At 41.0% G+C, this 20,588-nt stretch overlaps 1 protein-coding gene across 1 annotated transcript in view; it reads right to left on the reverse strand.

Moving 5' to 3' along the window:
• Window positions 1-20,588, reverse strand: part of WDFY4 (WDFY family member 4) — a 404,997-nt gene that overhangs the window by 282,261 nt on the left and 102,148 nt on the right. Inside the window, exons 12-15 of the mRNA XM_004716253.2 lie at window positions 19,004-19,097; window positions 3,830-4,044; window positions 1,481-1,575; window positions 100-319 (exon numbers count right to left, since the gene is read on the reverse strand). Of these exons, the coding sequence (XP_004716310.1) occupies window positions 100-319; window positions 1,481-1,575; window positions 3,830-4,044; window positions 19,004-19,097 (624 nt within the window). The remainder of the gene's footprint in view (window positions 1-99; window positions 320-1,480; window positions 1,576-3,829; window positions 4,045-19,003; window positions 19,098-20,588) is intronic.

Consider the following 20,588-nt stretch of genomic DNA (forward strand, 5'->3'; position numbering starts at 1 on the left):
TGATGTGTGTATGGATTGTGGTAAGAGTTGTAGGAGCCCCTAATAAAATGATTAAAAATAAATAAAGAGTATACTGTAAAGATGCAAAGACTCCTGTACCCATAACCTTCTGTGGACATGTCGAATTCCACAAATGATGGTGTCAGGGCTGCCCTCTCAGGTTGCAGGTTCCGAGGGGAAGTCATAGAGATGAGACTCAGCATTGTCTGGAGGGCTGCTGTTGAACTGGGAGACACTCCCACAGGCTTGAGTTCCTGGGAAATGCCAGGGCCAGCATCCAGGGGACCCTCCACAGCATTCAGGGCTGCTACCTTGGACCCTAAGGCAGCAAACAAGTGAAGACATGTGTTTCTGCAATTGTACTTGCACGCCCTTTCTGATAAACAATTCTGAACCCATTGCTGTCAAGTTGAGTCTGACTAACGGTGACTCCATGTGTTACAGAATAAAACTAGTCCATAAGGTTTTCTTGGCTATATATTTTTTAGAGAAGCAGACCACCAAAACATTCTCTCTGTGCTGCTACTGGGTGTGAAGCCCCAACATTTAATAGTTGGTGGCCAACAGTTCGTACCACCCATGACCCTGCATTGCTGACACAGTCCTGAAGAGGGTCGTGCAAAGCCATGAGGCCTTCCTAACCATTTTCAATGCTCCCTAGCCTTCCCATCTGTCCCTGCACTGAGTGTGATAATCATGAGTCACCGTGGCAATCGGCTTCTCCTTTTAATTCCAGAATACAAGGTCTGCAGGCCAACACATCACACAGTCACCCCTAGAGCGTTCAACTTCACAGCAGCTTGTCAACTCAAAAGCTCTCCCACTCACCTCGGGGCTGCCTCTCCAAGTACAAGTCTCCACCTTGCTTTCCATTGGGCCTCTTTACTTTACCTTCCTAAATAGCCTTACAGTCAAGGCATCTACTACTTTTTCTTTAGGTTCGTTTCCTACACCATCACCCACCCAGAAGCAGTTCAGGAGGCTCTCCTGCCCGAGCTGTGACTCTCGGGAAGCCTGCACCGTGCTCGTTGTGTGGTCACACCGCTGGCTGCTCCCACGGCACTAGTATTAGTCCATTTCCATAATTGGGGTCCCAGAAGCCACAAAGGTATGCACTCATCACCTGCCTTATAAAGGAGGAGACCACACTCAGCTTTCCCTTCCCCCTACTTTCCTCATTTGCTCTATTGAATGTTGTGTAAAACTCTTTTCCCACCTACCGAGAAACAGATGTGCCTTTTAAATATCATTAAGGACTTCTGATACAGTCGTGGGTTATGCATTGGAGAGCTAACTGAAAGGTCAGTAGTTCAAAACTACTAGGCACTCTGTGGGAGAAAAGTGAGGCATTCTACTCCCATAAAGAATTAGTCTAAGAAATCCACAGGGGCAATTCTACTCATTCTATAGGGTCACTATGATTCAGAACTGACGACGGCATGAGCGAGTAATAAGCATCTGCTCTTCCCTGTCTCCTCACCTGCACAACCAGAGTTGCCTTCATTCTCTCCCGATGAATTCAGAATGTTCATGGCAGCTGATGCAGATGACGGGATTACAAGGCCTAGAAACTGTCTGATATCAAAACAAAATAGAAGAAAATGAAGATGTTTAACAGGTAAAATTTCTCTCCAACTGCCTTCTCACCATTTACCTAATGTGTTAGTCCTAGTAGACTAGAGAAACGAATCTAGGGAGACTCATATGTGTGTAAGAACGAGCTTATATAAAGAGTAATTGTACATTAAGAAAGCATCCCAACCCAGTCCAGATTAAGCCCATATGTCTGATACCAATCTGTAACGTCCTCTTCAAACTCGGGAAACACAAGCAATGACACTGAATGCTGGAAGATCACAGGCCAGTGGGTGGGAAATGTTGTGGATCCAGCAGTGTACGCTTCTCAGCACTGGCAGGGATTGCCTCATGGCTTCTCCACGAGGGCTTTTGCTGCCATCAGCATAGCCCCTGTGTCTTGTCAGTAGAGAGTCTCTCAGGGAGTGAGCCGAGAGAGTGTCTCCTGCCTCCAAGGAACAATACAGGAGTCCCCAGAATCCTCAGGAAAAGGCCATGTCCACACAGAGGTCTCATTGGCTATGACCTGATTGACAGGTTAGACTCCACCCCTTCACTCTTAATCCTCTCAAATTGACAAAATGATTATATAACTACCACACCTATATATATTATATAACTACCAGAGATAGATGCATAGCACCCTGGCCCTCCATGTTTTTTCCCTTTGTTTGGAAAGCCTTTTCAGTAAGCTATCCAAGGAGGCAACCCTGTTCTGGCACAAAGATCAGAGAACTCTGGAGTTTATGAGCTTTACACTAACCAAGGACAAGCCAAGAGTCTCGCATTGGGCCTGAGGAGGAAAAGTAATATGCTGGAAAATAATCTTATCACACATTGTAAGTTTCTAAAGAAGTTGGATACACAGTTGTTCAATTAGGCAAGGGGGCTTTATTTGGCAGGTCTCGCTTCTCATGACTAGGGAAAACTGGCCCATCCCTGGGTCCCCACATTGACTCATCCCTATGTCTCATGTCTGCTGGCTGGGGGAATCTGTGGCAGAGCATTACCACTGCTCTTGTATGTAAGCACGACCCAGCACATGTTACAGAACCCAGGAAGGGTGACCAGGCCACAGGTACTTAGTAAATTCCATTTCTTTTCTTCTTCAGCCTTTCCTTTTGTCTTGTTTGTTCCCTCCTCCCAGAAACATGACTTCATGGAGGGGTTTTACATGAGAAGGTTTTCACCAGTAGGTAGTCAAGCACTGTCTTTGCCCTTTCTTCTAGTCTAGGTTCCCTTACCACTGTATCTGCAGGGCCTTCAGTCTGTCTACCCAATGCCGCTCATGACCTTAAATAAGGTCAATCACTCAAAGCCCAATTCCCACCCCTTTTGCACTAGCCTTAGAACTTAGCTAAGTTTCTGTCTCTTAAAGCCCCCTCAATCTTCTGACTGCAGATCTGAGTATCTCCCTTAGGTAGTTTTTTTGTGCCAACCTGGCTGATAAACACATGTGGGATTAATTGAAGGGCAGAGAGATAAATGGCATGGCAAGCCTCACCTTTGTTTCTTGCTCTTTGATCATTGGACCAGTGTGCGGCTGCCTTGCTTGTTCTGCGCCTCAATTTGCAAGCTACACTACCTGTGGGACACCTAACCTGTGGACTGTGTCGCTGTAATTTGAGATTCCTTCAAGACCTGCTTCGCCACACCATTGGAATTTACATCTCTTGAGGTGGGGACTGTCAGACCCTGTTATCTGGCTGACTATTGGTGACCTGCCTTGCTGTTTGCTGCCTGTGCCCAGATAGACTGAATTGCTCTACAGAGGACTACCTGGAAGCCCTCAAGACTTAAAAGACTGCCAATGTCTCACAACTGTCTTATGGGAGTGAGTTGCACTGAGCCATTTTTACTCCTTTATAATTTAACTGTTTATTTCTTATGTTATATATCTAGCTATCTGTATAAATATACATAAAATTATTAGCATTCTGGTTTTGTTTCTCTAGAGAACCCGGTCTAATATGCTCTCCTAGCACTCTTCCCCAGTTTTCTGTCTGACTCCTTGAATAATATCCAACTCTCCTTGGATACAGTCAAAGAAAGGTTCTATCTACTTGGCAGGCAGTGTTGTTCCAGCTATGTATACTACCAGGGCACAGACAGCCCACACTTATTGGTTTCTCTCGATGCATGCTGAGGCCGATACGACTCTTCCATTTACTTTTCATTGCCCTGTTTGTAATTACGGCAATAAACACAGTTGCTTGTGGTTCAGTAGTTGCATTTAGGGAACAGCTCGTATTACCTTAGCACATCAGGTGTGATGGACTGGGAGGCAAGCTTCTCAAAAATCCTGATGAGACACAGGTGCAGAGGGTGGCTGCTAGTGACCAGGGCTCTGTGGCACGTGGCCATCAGGGTGCTGAGCATGCCTGCCTCACACATGATCTGACGGTTCTTCTCTGACTTCACTAGGGACTGCAGATGGACAGCCAAGGAATACTGGATCTCCATGGAAAGCTGAAAGGTACCAGAAAGCAAGTGAGGACCCTGCCTATCGGAATGTGTTTGAGCAAGCTGTCGGGCTTCCAAGGATAGACTGATGTACCATCGTGCAATGAAGTGACACCAATAGTTCATTGTAGTAGGGCACTCTGTATGCCTTCCTCACCTAGAATGAAGGCCTACGGGGCCAGCAACTAAAAGATGCGAGCCCTAGGCTCAGGTCAGCTTTCAGAGGCAGACAGCTTAAAACATAGGGGCCACTAGGGGCTGATTCCTTGATTGTGTGATTCCTTAACCCACAATGTTTAAATTTGTGCTTAAATTTTAAAATTCAGATTAAAAAATCTGAAAATCACATAAAAATCCAGATTTATGGCTTATCTGAAAACATGGAAAAGTCTGGTGTCTGGGTTGGAAACAGTTGGCATTGAGCATTGGCTGGACCCTGCAGCTGAGTCCCTGTATATTGTCCACTGATGCCACTCATCAGCAGCTCCTAAATTTCCCCCATAGACATCTGAGTCTGCAACCCTTGTCATAAAGGGTTGAAGGCATATGAAAGTATAAAGTACACCTCACTAACAGATGGACTCCTCACCATCATTACATAGCAGGCTCAGTTCAAAGTTTAAAGGCCAGCTAAAGATAAGCTCCTGTAAAAAGCTTTGTGCACGCCTCCACTTATCCCACCAGAATTCCTTTCCCTCTCATCCACTCTCTCAGCATCCTCCAATGCGTAGAGCACAGTCTGCCACAGAGGCAGTGGGCTTCCTCCTGCCCCTCCTACTGGAGAGGTTAAGACCTCAGCCTATTTCATGTCCTTTATGTTCCTTGAAGCACACAGAGCAGAGTATACGAAGTTGACTAAGTAACTATTTAAGCCAAATACAGGATATTGTTTTCATAATCTCCCTTTCTTGGGTGATGCAAACGGTTTTTGCCCAACTACTAATTTTAAGGTTGATGGTTTGAACTCATACAGGGACTCCATGGAAGAAAAGCCTGGTAATCTGCTTTTGTAAAGATTAAAGTTAAGAAAACCTTATGGAGCGGTCCTATTCTGTAACACATGGGGTCATCATGAATTAGAATTGACTCAACGATAATGGATTTGATTTGGTTTTTGATAGAGAAAACCTTAGAATCGCCAGTACTCCATGGATCTAGAAACAGTTTGGATAGAGTGTTTCCTGTACAAAAAGTCTAAGTGATTGCCCATGTTCTCCTTTATTGCTCTGTAAGATGCTGTCTCAGTGAGAGTGATATCAGTAGTTCATGGAATTTTTTTTTGCTATGCCTGAGATTGCTGGTGCCTCCTGCTCAAGAAGGGTGCATCCCTCATTGTTGTTCTTTCTCTATAAAATTGGTCTCAAGCTAAATGGGAGCACAGAGATGGACAACACACTTTGGGCAATAAAGTTGGCTCCCCAGAGCTACCTATGGGATCAGAATGATGCTAGACAACAGCTTCTTTTAGATTCTGATGCGCACCATTCTTCCTTCACTGTTCTTTTGACCAATTGCATGCGTCCATGTCCCTACCTCAGCACCACTTCCAAACTGAGACAATAGTTAAGGGGGTGGAAATCTACAACAAAGTAGCTTATTGGTTAGTCCATCAAAGTAAAATCAAGAATAGCCATAAAAGTATATATTTGAATAATCTAAAAAGGAAGGTTCTCGATGAGATGGACTGGCACAGTGGCTATAACAATGGGTTCAAGCATAGCAACAATTGTGAGGCTGGCACCAGACTGGGCAGTGTTTCATCCTGTTGTGTATAGAGTTGAGATGGGTCAGAACTGACTTGATGGCACCTAACAACAATGAAGAGGACCAGAGATCAGTAGTTTCAGCAACAGAATTTTCGCATTCTATGCAAGAGACCAGGTTTAGTTCCTGGTCAATGCAACTTATGTGCAGCCACCACTTGTCAGTAGAAGCTGATTTGTTACCATGAAGCTGAAGCTGTGTCCATGGTGCTTTAACCCATAGACAGCCAAGGCAGAAAGGCTTGGTGGTCTACTCCTGAAAACAAGGCAAAGAAAACCCTATGACTCAAAATGGCCCCGTCTGCAAGCTTTTATGGAAACAGTGCAAGGGCAGGCAGCATTTTGCTCTATTAAGCATCGATTCACCGTGAGTTGGTTGCCAACTAGACAGCAGCCAACAGTAGCAATGAGGAATAGGCTTAAGTCTCATCTCTCTTCTTCTAGAACAGCCCAGTAGCCATTTGCTACTGGTATCGTCTATAAAATCTTTCTTGGAGTCCTCGTCTGTTTCTCGGTCTTCCTCTATTTTTCAATCATACAATAAATTCCTCTACAATGTCAGGTTCTGAGTATAGTTATAGAAGTTCCAAGATAAATAAAACACTATTCCTGATCTCAAGAAAATCAGAGTAAAGATGAGACAGGTAACTAGACACTCTACATAGTCTGGGGCATGCTGTAACAGATGAATCGCTGTATTCAGAGCAGAGCACTGAAAAGGGTTTCCCAAATCCCCTCCCATATTTCACAGACCCCATGGTCTCTATAGGTGCAGTCAGTTGAGGAGAAACCTTGTCTAGAGATTGGCAACAGTAGGTTTGTGTCACTTATTTGTCAGAAACAAGATATTGTGTTAGCACCTGAAACCAAAAGGTATTTGGTCTTCAAAAGACAGAGTTCTAACTCCATCCTAAACCCTGAAAATAGTTCAAACACCATTATGGATACTCTACATATACCATTCCGACTTTGGAGCTGTTCAGATGAGCAAGGCCAATTCTGAGGAAGCAGGAGAGAAGCAGTGGTCACGATAAATCTCTCAGGTAGAATAGAGAAGACAGGGAAAGCAATAGGTCCATGTTCATGGAATCCTCTCATTTGACCATGTCCCCCATCATCCTGAAGTAGCTGGCTTGACAGGACAAAGGAAAGGTCTTCTGAAGATATAATTACAGCACCAGGTAGAAAGCCATACTTCGCAGGGTTTGGGCAATGTTTTTAGGTATCTGTAAGTGTTCTAAATTAGTGTCCAGTATATGGTGATGTTTTTCAGCAGTTAGGATCCACTGATAAAGGAACAGAGATGAGTGACCCGCTTGCAGTATTTTTTGCTTCCTGTACCCTCTTGCCCTACCTATGTTTTTCATGTCTGGAAGTCCTAGTTCCAAAAGGGAAAACCTCCACCTAGAAACACAGCACTGAGTCCATTGAGATTTCTTCCTCCCTATTTTTGGATTCCTTGTGCTTCTGATTCAACAGATGAAGAAGGGGGTTTCTGAATTGAGTGGTTTGATTGATCCTGGTTAACAAGGGAAAATTAAATCTGTATTACATAATGGAAGTAAAGAATCCATATGGAATTTCTTAGTTCATCTTTTGGTACTACTACGTCCTGTGATTGAAGTATGGTAACTATGGCTACCCAATTCTAGCATGGCTACTAATGGCCAGACCCTGTAGGAATGGAAGTGTGGCTCACCGCACCAGGTTCAGAACCACCGCCAGTTAAAGTGCTTGCTGAGGGCAAGGAAAGTGCAGAATAGGTACTAGAAAAAGGTCATTTTTAAATACCAGCTACAGCCACATTATCAGTTTCAGAAATTAGGAATGTAATTGTTCAGTTTTGTGTCAATTTGGCTGGACCAGAATATCTCAGTTGTTTGGCAGTGAGGCCTCTACCATATGGTTCAGTGTTCAGGTCACAGTGTGAGGACACCTCCTTGGGGCTATGGCCTATCTCACATCTGTAAATAGATCATGGCACTCTCTCTCTTTCCTTCCTGATGGCCCTGAGCCTGTGTCTGGGTCCTTGGAATGTGTGCTGGCAGCCTGCTGATCCCGGGAGCTATTCGAAGTCTGCAACAACATCCAATCTGCTGATTTATTCTGACTTCACTGGCCTCTGATCATTTGGCTTCCCATACTCAGGCAGCCACGTAAGTCAGGAAAAGCCTCATGCACAATATTTGACCACCAAACTGGACTTAGATGCTTCTAAAACTGTGTGAGCTCCCTTTTTAAATATAACCTCCTCTATATACATATGGGAACCCTGGTGGTAAAGACTACATGTTGGGCTGCAAGGTCACCAGTTCAAAAGTAGCAGCTACTCCATGGGAGGAAGACTGGCTTTCTACGTCTATAAAGAGTTAGAGTCTCAGAAACTCACAGGGGTAGTTCTGCCCTGTCCTATAGGGTCACTATGAGTTGGCATAGACTCAACGGCAAGAGTTTGTTGTTTTTGTTGTTTTACACACATACATGTGTACCACTGGTTTTGCGTATTTAAAGAACCCAAACTAACACATACGGAGCTGTCTCTCTCATACCTTAGAAGAAAAGGACTACCACTCTGGTAAGTGTTGTAGGAGTGTTTGTATAGACATTGTGGGCCTGTGTACTTCAACAGGGTCAAAAACCACAGGTAGAAAGGCCTAAATTAATTTGCACTAGTTATATTTTACTTTCAGAAGCTCTTCCATGTGTCTATTCAAATTCCTTGACTTCCTCTCTCCAGAGCTTCCTTATGAAACTTTCAGTGTCTTTCCCTGCATTGCACCACAGCCTGTATCTGCCTCTCCCACCCCCGACCATTCTGCTCAAAACCAGCAAAAGGAATGTTCACCTTGAAATGTCCTTCTCTCAGAATTTCAATTATTTTATTTGATAACTGCATACTTGTAATTTGGGATGAAAGTTGGAGAGACATTGTGCATGAAGCTAGATGTGAAAATAATATCACAAAGTCTTATTTATAAGAATTAAGTAGAAATCTCTACAATCTCTGGTTTTTATTACCAGCACTTCACTTATCGTTTTTTGGTACTTTTGGTTTTGTTTTCACTAAAGTGGGAATACTAAAAATATAAATTAAAAAGAGAAAAAGTTTTCAAATGGGAGAAATGCTGATCTTGTCTAATGATGGTTCAAGTTTACTCCAAAATCTGCTCAATACCCCATAATGGAGGAGGAAGAATTGATCGTCCTCATTATCACCGCAGCTTTGTCAATACCAATATTGCCTTGTTTTGAATAAAATGTGCTGTTTTTTTATGTTGATTCCAGTAAAATGGGGTTTTAGTGAAAATATGAGCAGTAGCAGGAAACCAGGCTGACTTCTCCTCCTACAAATGGATTGATTTTCCTAACACATTACTCCTTATACAGGCAAGGGAATGGTGGTTCAATTAGGACTCTGTGGTGAGCATGCAGGGTCACCAGGCTGGTCAGCAAACCAGACCTGCTTGGCACATGATCATACAATGTTAATGGGTAGCCTGGAGAAGTCCCTGCCTTTTCCACTTGCAGTGGAGCCTTAAACTTGACCTTGTCTTGCTGTTCGTATTTCGTCTTCTTTCTCTTCCATTTTATCTCTGGATCGACATTATCAATGAGTAATGCAAACAATTAATATGCTTAGCTGCTACCTGAAAGGCTAGAGGTTTGCGACCACCAGAGATACTGCAGAAGAGAGGCCTGGTGATGTATTTTGAAAAAAAATCAAACATCCAAAAACTCAGAGAGTAATTCCACACTACTGCACGTGGGGTCACCGTGAGTTGGAGTTGACTAGGTGGAAACTGGTGATAGTAGTGAAGTCCCATGAGGTTTTAAATCCAGCAGGGTGATTTCCCCGCAAGAAGACAGTACCCTCGTGCCCACGGTGTCTCCGGGTCATTAACCACAGGTTCCGAATTCCACAATCAATGCCCAACAACTCAATTTGTTGCCTCTGTTCATTGTGCCAGAACAAGGGACTTGTGCTGAGTTATTCCATTTGAATTAGTCATCTGTCCAAGTTTTGTAAAAATATTCCATATTTGATAATTTTGGAAGAAAGATGCTAGATTTAACGTGACTTCAGATCTTTAAATTAAGATCAAAACTGTAAGTAACATGCATGGGATAAATAAGGCCTATTGATTTAAAATATATATGAGCATGTTCATATATGTGACCAGTTGTTAACTTGATTATTGTTCACTTAGAATTAGTTTTCTCTTTACATGAACATTCCACACTCCGTGCTGTGTTACCCCCATATTCCACACCAGTTCCCCCCTAGAGAACCAAGTCATTCTTTTGGAGCTCTAGAGGTGCAGTAGTTACACACCTCTGGGATTCATGTGGTTGGCAGCTCAAAACCACTCTATGGGGCAAAGATTGGGCTTTCCACTCCCACAGTCAGTTAGAGTCTTGGGAACTCACAGGGGATTGCTGAGTCAGCATTGACTCAATGGCATTGAGTTTGGTGCTTTTAGGTTACCCACCATGTGTGTTATGATGTTAGTTTGCTTTATCTCAGAGATTACCCTGATAAATTACTTGGATTTTGTCCAGGACCTAGATTTTTTAAATTTTACACACATACCCCAAATACATATACATACATATACATACATATATATACATATATATACATATACATACATATATATACATATATATATATTTGGGGCGACACTGAGGAAAACAGTCCACTTAGAAATTCAAGATATTTGAATATCTGTTTATATTGTGAGTTGCCACTCAGTTGGCTCTAATTGGTGGCAACCTTATCTGTAACAGAACAAAATGTTGCCTGGCCCTGAACCATCATCATGATTGGTGGCAAGTTTGAGCCCATTACTGTGGCTAATGGGTCAGTGCATCTCATTTAGGTTTCTCTCATTATCATCGTGGTATCCTATTCTAGTAATTCATCTTTCCTATGAGATGTTCAAAGTAAGCAGAACCAAGGCTTGCCATGCCAGCCTCACTTCCAAAGAGCATTTTGGTTGCACTTCTTTTCAGATTGACATGATCATTATTCTGTTAGTTCACAACATATCCACTATTCACCACCATCACCACAATTCAAATGCATCCATTCTTCTGACTTCTTTTTTCACTGTCTATTCCAACATATGAGGCAAGTAAAAAGACTATGACTTGGGTCAGCAGCACCTTAGCTAAAGTGCCCTCATTGCCTTTTAAAACTTTAAAGAGAACTTTGCAACAAGCTTGGCTTTATAGGTTAGGTATTAAAATATCTAGTGTGTTATAATTTAGCAAATCAAAGATTTTAAAAAATCAATTTGCTTATCAGAGGAAATGGATCTCTTTTCAAATAGCCAGCCCTTATGCAGCACCATTCAGTGCTATTAATGTTACCAACATGTTAGTTACTTGATATCCATAGGACTAACTCAATGTCTTAGATATACAGGATAATTCTAGAAAATAGCACCCTTTTCCAAATTTAGACACAAATAACTTGATTTATACAAGCATCTCTGGAGCTAAAGTAGAAGGCAAGTGTTTTGAGAATGATGAGGGCAACCAATGTACATTTGTGCTTGACACAATGGATGTATGGATTGTGATAATTATATAAGCCCCCAATAAATAAATTTTAAAAAAGCTCACTGGAGGCCAGATGCACTCTATGCTTGTCTCTCTGCTTCAACATTCCTGATGACAAGCCACATGGAGATAGGCTGATGGAGTCAGAGCCCTTGAGCTAGAGGGGCCACGTGGAGACCCATGCCAGTGCTGAGATGCTGCCACTGGATCCACAAGATCCACTGGATCCACAAGACTTTCCAAACACTGGCCTGTAATCTTCCTGCATTCGGCATCATTGCATGTGTTGCTTGAGTCTGAAGGGGAATGTATAAACTGGTATTGGACATATGGGCTGATTTCAGACTTATGGACTTGAACTGGACTGGGCTGGGATGTTTTCTTAATACGCAATTACTCATTAATATGAAGCTCTTTCTTCGGCATCTATGAATATGTATAAATTTGTTTTTCTAGTCAACCAGGACTACCAGAGTGAGAAAAAAAGACAGACTCTAGATGAGGTGAACTGACATAGTGACTGCAATCACGTGCTCAAACATAGTAACAATTGGTCCTGGCTGGGTTTCACTCTATCATACATAAGGTCACTGTGAGTCAGAACTGACTGGACAGCAAGCACCTAACAACCACTAAGGTGATGCAATGGCTTTCACTTACCTATACATTTAAAGACTGATGTTCAAACTCACCTAGCAGCACCATAGATGATCCGCTTCTACACGTATACAGACTATAACTAAGATAAGCACATAGAGTACTTTTACTCTCTAACACGTGGAATCACCATGAGTTCTAGTAATGGGATGGGTAGGATTGGTAAAATGCCAAAGCTTCTTTGGAAGTGTAGTGATGCTTGGACTTCAAAGTCCTCAAACCCATTCAATATTACTGTCTCTATGACAAGATCCATGGCTCTGGAAAGAAAAGCTTCCTACGTCCCAATTAGCTATTTTTTCTGGATCCAATTCAATTAAAAGAAAATTCAGCTGGACTTCATTTTTGCCTTTTGCGTAAGTCATCAACAATCACTGAAAAAATCCACAACACAGTTTTTGATGCTGGTCATGAGGCAAAGGACAGGGAACAGCTGGGTTATTCTACTTCTAAGAGCAGCTCTCTGGGAGGGGTGAAATAACGTTAAGTTGGGAGTCGGGAAATTAGTGTGGCCACAGCTGGAAATAAATCCAAACAGAACACTCATATAGTTATTTAAATCGTCGCTTCCAAAATGACATGCTTTGAAAAAAATCATTTGTTCATGCAGGGAGTAGGAAGGGCATCTAAGTAATCTCTGAGAATGTGGGAGTGCAGGGAATTGTCACAAAGACCTTAAGATACTAGCTTTCCATCTTTTTAGTAACACTGCCATCTACTGGAATTTTCCAGGCTGCTTCTTCTCCACCCAAGTCCTGCAGTCAGGGTCATAACATTTTCTTGCATGGTCCAATTTTTCATGTGATTTGCTATTCCCTTTATTATGAGCTTTCTCTACCACTTAAGAAATTAATGATAATATTTATGCAACTTTTTATAGCTGATGATTTAGCATTTGCAGAAAATATTTGAGAAAACGTACCACTACCATTTGCATATTTGAGAGACATGGAGAGAAATTTTGCTTTTCCAAAATTACTTCTTGTGACTTAATAGAGAAAAAGTAATCTGCCAAATGGAATTGTCATTTTCATACTTAATGAGTTCAATGACTACCATGGACTAAGCAATAAACTGAAGTCCTTCCCCATACTGAGGGTTTATACAACTCCCAGGGTTCATACAAAATGTGGGATCATCTGTGGGATTTCAGTGCATGCAGTAAACAGCAGGACCTGCTACTTCTGCTCTCAGCCGCTTCATAAGTCACCACGGAGAAGCATCTTTCAATAATAAAGTTGCATTGGGCTGTTAAGGCCCTCCAAACCACCAGCTTAGACATTCTCACTGCAAGTATAATACATTGTATTAAGTATATCTAAGGATGCTAGATTTGCTCACATCGATGTGATTTCAACTAAAAAAAAGTGTACAAGTCCCAGGATGCATGATCCTGGATTCTTCAAGAGTGGCAAAGATGAGAGATCTACTCAGGCCACAACTCTGGTTGAGAGTAAATTGCAAGTTTCTCCTCAGCGAGCCCATGACTCTTGGGAGGTGAACAGCTTCCTGAGGCCCACACAACTACAAAATGGGAAAGCTACATATACTTTAAAAAATAGCATGAACACGGATGAAATAGTGCTCCTCCATGTGCTGTAGAAATTTCCTTTGCTTAGATGCTAAGGTAGAGAAGAGGAATTCCCAGATTTTAGGTAACTCATTAGCTAGAAGACATTCAATTGGCTAGCAATATTTTCATCTAGCAATTGGCTAAAGGAATCACAATAACTAGTTTTTAAAGATGTCCTTCACCATCCTCCCATCTTGCCCCTCACATTAGTATGGGAGGATGTTTCTCTCATGTTTAATCCAGGCCGAGTTTGTGACTTTATTTAACCAATAGAATACTATGGCAGTAACACCAGCTTGTTATAGGTCTAAGTATTAGAAGCTCTGGCAGCTTTGACTTTTGTGCCCCTGAGAAACCTTGAGAGACCTGATGGAGAGTCATTGAGTAGACCACTTATTTGTTATTGATAGACACCATGGAGCCAGTTCCAACTCATAGTGACCCTAAGTACAGCCGAAAGAATCACTGCCAAGTTTTCACAGTTGTTCTTCTGTTTGAGTCCATTTTTGCAACCACTGTGTCCATCCATCTCACTGAGGGCCTTTCTCTTTTTTGCTGTCCCTCTACTTTGCCAATCATGCCATCCTTTTCCAGGAACATGTTCAAAGGATCTGAGATGCAATCTTCTTACCTTACTTCTAAGGAATAGTCTGGCTGCATTTCTTCCAAGACAGATGTCTGCTCTTTTGTCTGGTACTTCCATTACCCTTCACCAGCACCACAGTCCAAAGACGTGACTTCTTCTTCAGCCTTCCTTACGCAATGCCCAACTTTCACATGCGTATGACACCACTGACAGTGCCATAACTCGAGTGAGACCCACCTTGAGTAACAGCCTTGCATTTCAACACCTAAAAGAAGACTTATTCTGCAGATTTATCCCCTTCAATGCAGTTTGATCTCTTCACTGCTGCGTCCATGAGAATTAATTGTGGAATCAATCAAGATTCATGTCCTACGTGTCTATTATGAAATGAATTCGTCTGGTAGATGGTGTCCTGTCATTGCAAATGAATATTATTGAAAGTTTTTCTCTTTCACCAACCCCCGTTGTTTGTGTAAATTGTGTCCAGTCACTTAAGGGTTTAATCTATCCAAGTCAACATTTTACGTATTATAATTTATAGCCAGTCTATACTTGTATAATTTGATTTTCTCAACAATGTTTTAAATTCTACACCACTGATTAAACTAATGACACTCTATTTTCAATTATTTTATGCACCAGGGGGATGATTGATATTGTTCTCTGCATTAAAATGATCATGTTGTCTCTAAGGTGAACTGGAGACATATATAAACTATAGGCATGTGGATGGATTCTGGTTCACATTTAATTCTAGCTCCAATATAAGAACAGTTATTTTTTATGACATGGCTCTGATAGATGCCTGCCCTCATGAAGAGATCACTGAAGATATGAGTGTGACAGCAAAGTATGGGAAGAGACTAGATAGTGTTTGGCTATTCGTAAGAATAGCATCTGGGGTCTTAAAGGCAAGGTCTTCAAGCAAGCACCCAACTAAATGAGCCATCAATGAAGTCCACATGGAAGAAGCACATCAGTCGGTGATACCAGGACTATAAATAATATAATCCAAATCAGAAGAAAGGAATGGTATCACCTGGTTTGCAAAAGGCTATGGATGACCGTGGAAGCCCAAAGAACATTTGCAGGGTCTACACATGGATTAAGACTCCAGTGAATTCCCTCTGACCATAATCAAATGATATGCATAGCTTTGTTATGAGAGCATTTAAAGTTGATTAAGGCAGGCATAATTAAGTTAAAATTTAATATCACTTAATGATATTAATGTAATATAACTTAATGATTACATTACATATAAAATGTAGTATGACTTGATCCCCCATTTGACCCATTTTAAAGTTGTTTCAGTTTTTTTAAAAAGTGAAAGGGAAATACACATGGATTAAACTTTAGGTGAATCCCCTAACTGTAGACCAGGGATGTTATCATGCAAAATGCATTGGAAAATATATTATTAAAGATGTAGTTAGGTTAAAATTTACCACCTTATCATTTGATTTCCATTTTTCAACCATTTAAAATTTATTCTAGTTTTGAATATTTTCTGAAGCTTTTTTTTTATTGAGGTTTTTCTGTTTCACTTTGTTATTGTCATTAGGTTTTTTGTTTGGTTTTGGAGCTTTTACATGTTTTTCTGAAGATAAATACAGATAGATGAATTCCTATAGAAACAGTAAATGGATTAATAGTTTCTTGGGGCTAGTACAGAAGGAAAATGGTAAGCCAATAACAATGCATGCAAGGAAGAAGAAAATGTTCTAAAAAATGAATTATGGTGATGATTGTACAACTCTTAGTGATATGATTGAATTATTCAATTGTATGATATGTGAATTAGATGCTAATGAAATTGATAAAAAACCAAACAATGAAATCCTTGCCAACTTTGTCATGACTGTATCTCTTGGAACAGCTGTGAGATTTCAGTTTGCTCACTGATGGTGAGGTGAAATTACTTGGAATGGTTCTTCTATGTTTTAGTAACTCCCACCAAATGATCAGGTGAGAACATGGAAATAGAGTGTGTGAAACACTTAATATGGGAATTGTTCAGTTTTGCTATTTTGCTGAGTTTAAAGGTGAACCACCTCAGAAGCAGAAGCAGAAATGGAAGGTACCCTACAAGCATTAAGAAAGAGGAACCATTAATAGAGTTCTTTCAAGATCCCTGAAGTGATAAGGCACAGAGGCAGGCCATAGCACCAAGACCACAAGGCAGAGCAGAAAAGACCATGAGACAGAGCAAAGAAACTTTGCTTAAGATAGAGCAAAGAAACAGTATGCAGACCATGAAAAGAATGGGCAGAGGCCAACAGACCATATGGCTGAGAGGTCGAGAACCAGAGAGAGAGATATCTGCCAGTGTAACTGAGAAGAAGCAAGGCAGACAAAAGAACAATATTGTTACCATTTTGTAACCTGTTAGCCTCCCAAATAAATCACCATAGTTGTCAATTTTATCTGTGGGTTTGTGTGGTCATTGCAACAGATTATTAAACTGAACAGAGAAATATAGTGCTGTGCAAGGACAAGTAAGAGTCAGATTAGTGTTAAAAGGAATGGAGAGCGGAGGCATGTCTGATTTCTACCTCCTGTCAGACATATAGCAACCCTACAAGACAGGGTAGAATTGCCCTTAAGGGTTTCCAAGACTGTAAACTTTTACAGGAGTAGAACACCTCATCTTTATTTTGTGGAGCTGGCTGGTAGTTTCAGACTGTTGACCAATGCAGCCCAATGCATAACCACTACAGCACCAGAGCTCCAATGTCAGATCAACTGAGTGCAATATTTTAAAATTTCAAGCTTCTGTTCATCATTGATTACAATGGAGATAATAGGAAAATTTACAAAACAAACCTTGTTGACAATTCAATTCTGACTTATGAAGACCCTGTGTATATCAGAGAAAAACTGTGCTTCATTGAGTTTTCAATGACTGTGAGCTCCAAGACTTTCTTCCTTGGTGCCTTGGGGTGGATTCAAACTGCCAACCTTTTGGTAAATAACTAAACTCCTAAGCATATGTCACTCAAGGATTCCTGGAGACAATAATAACCCCCAACCAAAAGGCTTTGAGGACTCAATAAGGAGTGTCTGGTACATAGTTGGCTGCTCAACTAAATTTATTTAATCATCTGCTAATATAGCTATAAGCCCAGACAACCAAACTCACTGCCATTGGGTCAATTCCAACTTCTAGTGATCCTGTATAAGGTTCCCGAGGCTGCAAATCTGTGTGGGAGTAAACATACTGATCTTTGTCCCGTGCAGTGCCTGGTGGATTTGAATTGCCCAACTGTTGGATCGCAGTCCAGTGCACCACTATCGACATGTCTGAATAAAAAGCTACAATGGTTCTTTAATATATCTATAGTGGCATTTCTTTTGTTTTCTTTTCTCAATGACTTCATTTTCTTTCAGAAACCTTTAAAAATATTTATCCTTTTAGATTTTGCCTTCTTAATGCTTTCTCATGCAAACTTGCCTCTGTACAATGGAAAGAAACTTGGGAGTTGCCCCCTCTTTTCATTCCCTAGATCTCACTGATCTCAGGGTACTATAGATCAATTTCTTAATAAGCCTTGTTATGGAATTGAATTTTATCCCCAGAAAATCAGTGCGCTGGGAGCATATATCTGTACATCTAATCTCATATGGAAATCGGGTTATCTTTGCTATGTTCCTGAAGCCTTAGCAGTGTACAATGTGTCTAAATCTAATCACTGTTGGGTAATAGGAAGCAGGACTCAGGATCCAAGAAACAAAAATGGAAGATAAGTGTCATGTGCCAAGGAACTCTCCCTAAAACCTACAGAGGGAAAGCCTTCCCCTAGAATCATTGCCTGGATTCCCAACTCATTTGCTCCGAAACTGCTTGGAAGTCATTCAAATGTGGCACTTACGTAATAGCAGTTTAGGAGACTAAGATAGTTATTTTGACTCCTTTTTCTTTTCACCCTCTTACAGAAACAGAAACTGCCCTAATCCAAACTACTCTGGTCTCACTTAGACTGTGGAAATCACCTCCTGTTTTCCTCTTACCTGTTCCCAGTCTATCATTCACACATCAGCCAAAGTAATCTGTGTAAATGTCTTTCATTTACTTCTACCTTGGGGAAGGCTTCTTGGCCTTGGATACAACTCTTGGAAAGTCTCAGTTTACCTTTCTCTGACCCATCTTGCACATCTTCTGTTATGCTGCTTTGTTCCTGTCCCAGAGCTGCTTCTTGTTCTTGCTCTCCTGCTAATTCCTACTCATATTCCAGGTTCCTACTTAGATATTAATAATTAAAAGATAGTTTCCCTGACCTCCATTCCACCCATTAATTTAAATTTAATTAATTTTACCCTTTAGTTTCATTGTTCTCTCCCAGCACCTTGTTTTCTTTTAATATCCTAAGTTATAATTTTTAATTGCATATTTACTTGTGGGCTTACATATTTAAATCTTATCTGTACTGTTAGCACCACTACCCATTTGAACCCCTGCAATGAGAAACATGTCTTTATCCAACTTGTTAATCATGCATGTCCTACATACAGCAGGTCCAGGACCATAGTAGGTACCAGAGACCAGCTTTGTGTTTGTACTTAGCATTTACCCCATATTAAGTGCAGTATTTAAATAATTGTTTCACCAACAGAAGTGATCTATTTTGAATGGCTTTGGAAGGGTGGGCATAATTCGATCATGAATCTCAGACAGACTAACATTACCAAACAAGAACTGGTTCTCAAGGGGTGGGAGTCTGCTAATGCAGGGGTTACCAAGAATAAAATCAGGAAGAAAATGGACATTTAGGCTACAAGGAGTTTAAATTATCAATTATTCCAAAAAGACAAAGCAGGTACCTGTGGGTAATCTTCATGGTACAGCCGTGGCACTAAGCTCACCATGATACATACGATGCCGGGGTGCGTTATCACAACATCACCTTCTTCTATCCTGCGGAGAGTGGGGGGTGGGGGAGAGAAAGACGTCATTTTTCAAAATACTTTCAAATCTCTTCACAGGTTTCCTGGATCTTTCTAAGATAGGCTTGAATACACATCCATGGTCTACCATTTATTTTTGATATGGCCTTGAACTAAATAATCTGAACCTAATTTTCAATTGAAAATAGAATAATATCATATGTTCCTCAGAGTGACTTACAGAATAATAATTTATGCTCTAAGGCACATTGTCTGAAACAGAGTTGAGGTTCAGTGGAAGTTTTTCTCTGGTTTTCATTTCTTCTCTCCTGTCTCAGATAAATGGAAGATTGAAAAGCCCTCATTTTACATTAAGCATACCCCACACTTTTATATCTGATCAAGATGGTGGAAGTGTACTCCATTATGTATCTCTTACCTACTGATTGTATTCAAAATCCTTTGACAACTTGCATGTAGCAGCTACCTGGTGGCTCTGAAAAGTAAACAGTCAGGAAAAGAAAGCCAGAACTCAAAGTACCATGGAACTATCGAGACATTTTCTGGAATTTTTCCTCTGTTATCCTCTACCGGGCCCTGGTGGCTTAGTGGTTATGCATTAGGTGCTCCACAGGAGAATGATGGGGCTTTCTACTCCTGTAAACAGTTAGTCTTGGGAACTCACGGGGACAGTTTTAACCTGCCCTATAGAGTCATCATGAGTCAGCATTAACTTCATGGCAGTGAGTTTGAAAGTGAGTTTAATATCGCCTAATGTGGGCTCAAGGGTAGCCTGATACCTGAAACGGTGCAATAGATGAAGACCAGACAGAAAGAGCTGCAAGAGAAACCTCTATTTCTGTTCTAAAGACTAGAAAAGAAGCACCTAAATATCAGAGAGGAAAATCTTTGAATTTTCTTAGTGAATACTCCTTTCTTTTCCAAATCAATGTACAGGCAATCTGATATCAGCATTAACACTGAAAGTAGGAGTGATAAGATAGATGCATAAAAATACTCGAAGAATTCTAGAATATGGGTGGAATTCCCCTAGCTTTATTTTTTTTTCTCTCTTATTCTTCCACCTATTGGTCCCAGTGACAAATATAGGGAATTTACATCTCAGCCTTCTATAAAAAAAGCCAGAAGCAGACTCTAGAAACATGTTGAGGAGGTGCAGAAGAGGAGGAGACTTTACAAATTAGAAGTTTACATTTCACATTAACTTGGGTTCAATGCTGAGCTGTGTGCATGGATGTGTCTCGAAACCACATTTCTTTGATAACTGGAAAATAGCATGTTTTCACAAGGGCTTCTATCCTCATAGTTGGCAACTCAAAACCACCAGCAGCTCCTTGGGAGAAAAACTGGGCTCTCTACTCCTATAAACATTTACAGTCTCATAAACCCACAGGGAGTTGCTATAAGTCAGCATTGATTTAGACAGCATTGCTTTAGCATTGATTAAGCAGCTAGTTTGATTTTTGGTTTACTACCCAAGACATTAGGTAAATGAGGGATC

Source organism: Echinops telfairi, unplaced genomic scaffold, assembly GCF_000313985.2.
Source record: "Echinops telfairi isolate 266 unplaced genomic scaffold, ASM31398v2 ScPeMD7_7465;HRSCAF=8503, whole genome shotgun sequence".
NCBI lineage: Eukaryota > Metazoa > Chordata > Mammalia > Afrosoricida > Tenrecidae > Echinops > Echinops telfairi.